Here is a 4,547-nt window from a genome sequence, read left to right as displayed (position 1 = left end):
CAAAGAGGATTAATAATGTTTAAAGCAAACCCCAAAAAACATAATTCTATGCATAAGGCATGTATAGAGAGAGAATTATTGAAAAATTGCAATTCGCTTTTTCTCAACTGCGACAGAAAAAAATCAATAAAAGGTGAGCATGCAGAAACAAGTTACAATGTCTTCAAAGTTAAAATTAAATAATTATTACCTAATAAATTCAAGTCAATAATTTCACTTACTTTCTAAATTTAAAATTGGTGAAATACGCTCCATGTCTCCAACAGGAGTAGCAAATTGATTATTGGTGTGCGCCTCTGCAGGAGTGCTCATTAATTTGTTGTTGCTTGGTTCTTCAGAAAATTCATAATTAAAAAAATCACCAGAAGAAACAACAAAAGGCATATTATCAGAAGCAGGGCAAACATATTTCATTCCATTGCCATGTTTACTCTTGCGCAAATCAATCTGTGATAAAGCTCTCATCGGTGTGTAAGAACATCCAGCGTTCTCTATCTAAAAAATATATATATATATATATACATATTTCATCTCATTATGAAAAAATATTTGCAAATTTTGAAACCTTCGAACAGATTTTGCTGTTGTCGGTTAATTCTAGCGCTTGAGAATCATTAAAAGAAGGATTCAACGCTGTCGAAGCTTCAGAGTCAGAACAAGTCGTACAAGGAGCAAGGGAAACAACAAGTCGACCTTCATTGTTTAAACATCTTGAACATGGGAATGGTAAAATTTTTATCGGAGTGGATGATGAACCATCAAAATCCACATGATTAATTTTAGAAACACCGTAAGGAAGGTGAATTCGAACAGATCTATTTCGAAGATCATGTTCACTGCTATGACGACGCAGCAGCATCGCGTTCCCATCATTAAAATGAATTTCCTATTTATTTAATTTAAAAAATTGAATTTTTTAAAAACAAACAACATAAGCACATTTGAATTAAAACAATGAAAACTGAATGAACTAGTGACTATATTGAACAATACATGTCGAATCTAAATTTTAAAAGTAGATTTAAATTTTCGTTAAAATAAACACTAGCTTAAAAAGAAATTCATTTAAATATAATTACACGTAGAAAAGCCAAGAATCGAACATCACAAATTACATGCATACATACATATGTGTAAGCAGATAGTTCTACTTAAAATATAATTCATAAACGAACAACTGCCAAAATTCATAGATTTCAAATCAACACTTATGAAAATAATAAATGCAATTATTACCTGTGTGGGAAGAGAACTGGTGAGAAAATCGGATGAATTTCGCCTAATGTTCCCGAAAACTGCTTTCAACGGCGCACCACCACCTGGCTTGCCGAATGGAAACCAATGCTGTTCTTCGGCTAAAACATATCTCTCACTGTATAACAAATTACAAAAGTAAACTAGCAGCGAAACAATTTAAAATACAACAGCTTTCATTATTCGCTGACATTACCCTTTCTCTTTGGGCCACTGAGCTTTTTTTTCGTTCTAAGAGCGAACTGGAAAGACATACTGAAATGGTGCAAGGTTAAGAAATTATCGATTTCAGTTCCATAAATACAGAAATTTAATAAGNAGCCAATTTAAATTCACTAGACATTGTGAAGCAACAAAGACNTTTACAAATGACAACTGAACTGAAATTAATTTGGGGCGAAAATATCATTACAATGACTGTAATAAACAAAAACAACTTGCTTTCATTTTAAAAATGTTGTACTGTAAAAAAATAAAGTATAAAATGAATTACTGTACAGTAAGATTGCTAAAAGTGGAACCAAAACACATTTATAGATTTTTTTAGACGAAATCACTTAAAATTACACATTATAGCGAATAATTACATAAATTTAATCTACTAATTTCTTTTTATGCTGTCTTTGTCGTGCTTATATTGATATTAGAGGGCGGGCACACTTTTGGATAAAATAAGCGACTTTCTAAAATTATGAATGTTCACCACATTTTTTAAATTAAAAATGCGTAAAATCAACATAAAATCGTTTACATTTGTCTTACTTTACAAAAAAAAATAAATAAGGGCAAAATTATTGCTTCTTTCTCAAGAGACAACGCTCAAAATGAGGTACATTTATTATAATTTCAATAATGCAAGCACTGTGATCTAATCAAAAACACCGGACTAATTTTCAATGGCAATTATGCTTTGAAAATCATCGACCTCTGGCGACGCAGTTGTCGGAGCTCTTCTTCCAATTGACGGCAATTTTCTTTCAATTCATTGTAACGCTTAAAATCGAACCCATGTCGGTCGGCGGCCTTGTACGTAAAGCTCATCGATAATCGTTTATCTACTGATGGATACTCGTTGCTCTGCAAATGTAGAAAACTTTTTAAAAATAAATCAACTTTACAATCACTTGTCCATAAATTTCACCTCACGAGTAAGCAAAAAATAACAATAAGAAAACAACATCGAACCATAAGTGACAAAATACGTCACCGGTTCCATAACATCCCAACTGTACTCCCACCACGTAAAGCGTGCTAAAATGCCGGCTTGAATTCCCAAAAAACCCAAACCTAGCCACATTAATCGTTTGCTTTTCAATCTGGCCTTCTCCGACAATATTTGTAACTTCTAAATTAATTGTAAACCGATGTTAGGAAGAAAAAAGGTTTCTTTTAAATACGTTTTCAAGGGGCTGTAATTCTTCCTTCAAAAGTTTCAAATTTTCAGTGATCGTGTTTTCATTTGATTTCTGAGCTGTACCAAATAATTCCATTAATCTCACAACATCTGTGGATCTTGTCTCCAACAACTTTTCATCTTTTCAAAAAATGTTGTATAAGTAAGAAAAAATTAAAATTACAATCAAAATAAACTTACAAAAATCTGGTGGAACTTGCACTAAATGAACGCTGTCATTGATGCGAAGGTAAAATGTTGACTTCAAAAGCGATTCAAAAGGTGCAGAATAAGCATAACGTAAATTGTCTGAAAAAGCATCTTTCTGTATTATATACAATAATTTCATAAATGCTTGTCTCAAAATTTTGCATATTTTCTAATGCAGCAATATTAACAATTAATTTGGAAACGTAAAATAGACTTGCTGCTTTATTCTTCAACCGAAATAACATTCCACCAATCAAACCAACCCTCTGATAGTTTCAAAAATTTTCACCAGAGCTGAAAAGTCTTAATTTTCCTTTATCAACTTGAGTAATTAAATAAACTGTCATATGAAATAGTTCAAAATTCCAAAAACCAATATAACATTTCGTCTTTCATTGATAACCAAACGCTTTCGCTGACATTAAAATGGATTTTAAAATTATTAAAATTTCGATTAAATTTCTTGACTAGCTTATTCAATAAAATTCTAATCAACAGATGAAAATGAAAAATATTTTCATGCGATGCAAATCATACGAATACGATGATCATTTTAAACTGTTGAAAGATGAGAAGCAATAAAATTATTTTGCCAATTAAAAAGCTGAGGCAAAAATCTGTCTGGAGTGACATCACCTTCTCCGTTAAGTATATTTTACCAACAACTGTTGAAAATATGTCTAACTTCAATAATTGTAAAATATTCATTCTCAATCTACGAAAAATATCATTTTATTAACCAATTAATTAATGTAAAAAAATCACAAGCATTTATATATTACATGAATTAAATGCAAAATCATCTTGCTCACTCACCACAGGTGTAAAACTGAACCGAGCATACATTTTGGTGTTCTTTACGAATCAACGATGCAATGTCACCGACAGTAGCAAAATAGGGCTTAAAGACAAGTAAAGTTTTTTCCGGATGAGCAGCATTTGGAATTGTCAGTGATGGCCAACCGTTGTGTAGCAAAAGTTTTACTTCTAAATTGTACAATCATTTAACACAACACGTTTTTTTTGTTAATCTATTTATTTCACAAGTTATAAATAAATAAATAAATAATAAATAATGCAAGAAATGAAGCACTGAAAAATACTAATCATCAGTATGAAATATATAATTTAAAAGATAAATATGTGCGATTTACTGCTATTTCAAATCAAACAGGCTTATAATCTAATTTTGATTCTAATTTCTTCGCTTCGCCAACTTTTCGAACGGCTTTCATAAAATCTTCTTCTGTTACATAATCACGTTCACCTCGAATAGCCAACAAACCAGCTTCTGTACAAACATTTCTCAAATCAGCACCGCTGAAACCGTCAGACAATTTCACCACTGATTCAAAATCGATGATTCCTTTTTTAGTTATTGGTTTTGCGTGGATTTTGATAATATCTAACCTCGCCTGTTCATTTGGCAAAGGAATTTCAATTTTTCGATCTAAACGACCCGGTCGAAGCAACGCTGGATCAAGAGTATCTGGACGATTTGTTGCCATGATAATTTTCACCTTCCCCAATGCATCAAAGCCATCCATTTGAATCAAAAGTTCCATCAATGTGCGTTGTATTTCTCGATCAGCAGAGGTTCCTTCAGAAAACCGACGACCACCGATTGCATCATTTCATCCATGAAAATAATACAAGGCTGATGATCTCTCGCGTAATTAAACATTTCACG

The 4,547-nt window shown here is 31.9% G+C and overlaps 2 protein-coding genes across 2 annotated transcripts; both read right to left on the bottom strand.

Moving 5' to 3' along the window:
* Positions 1–221: 221 nt before the first annotated feature.
* Tsp_12847 (conserved hypothetical protein) lies at positions 222–859 on the bottom strand (the record flags this gene model as incomplete). Its single annotated transcript, XM_003367096.1, has 2 exons — positions 566–859; positions 222–495 (listed from the first exon to the last, which is right to left on the bottom strand). Coding segments are annotated over exons 1-2 (568 nt in total), but the record flags the coding sequence as incomplete, so codon positions are not given.
* A 1,298-nt stretch (positions 860–2,157) lies between these two features.
* On the bottom strand, positions 2,158–4,404 carry Tsp_12846 (coiled-coil domain-containing protein 109A). The gene is made up of 6 exons (XM_003367095.1): positions 4,125–4,404; positions 3,674–3,844; positions 2,849–2,956; positions 2,652–2,788; positions 2,396–2,599; positions 2,158–2,331 (listed from the first exon to the last, which is right to left on the bottom strand). Exons 1-6 carry the CDS (start codon positions 4,402–4,404, stop codon positions 2,158–2,160), a joined length of 1,074 nt encoding a protein of 357 aa, XP_003367143.1.
* Between the last annotated feature and the right edge of the window lie 143 nt (positions 4,405–4,547).

Source organism: Trichinella spiralis (assembly GCF_000181795.1).
Source record: "Trichinella spiralis strain ISS 195 chromosome Unknown Scfld4839, whole genome shotgun sequence".
NCBI lineage: Eukaryota > Metazoa > Nematoda > Enoplea > Trichinellida > Trichinellidae > Trichinella > Trichinella spiralis.
Note: the sequence above shows the minus strand (reverse complement) of the source record. Positions and strands in the feature narration are given on the sequence as shown.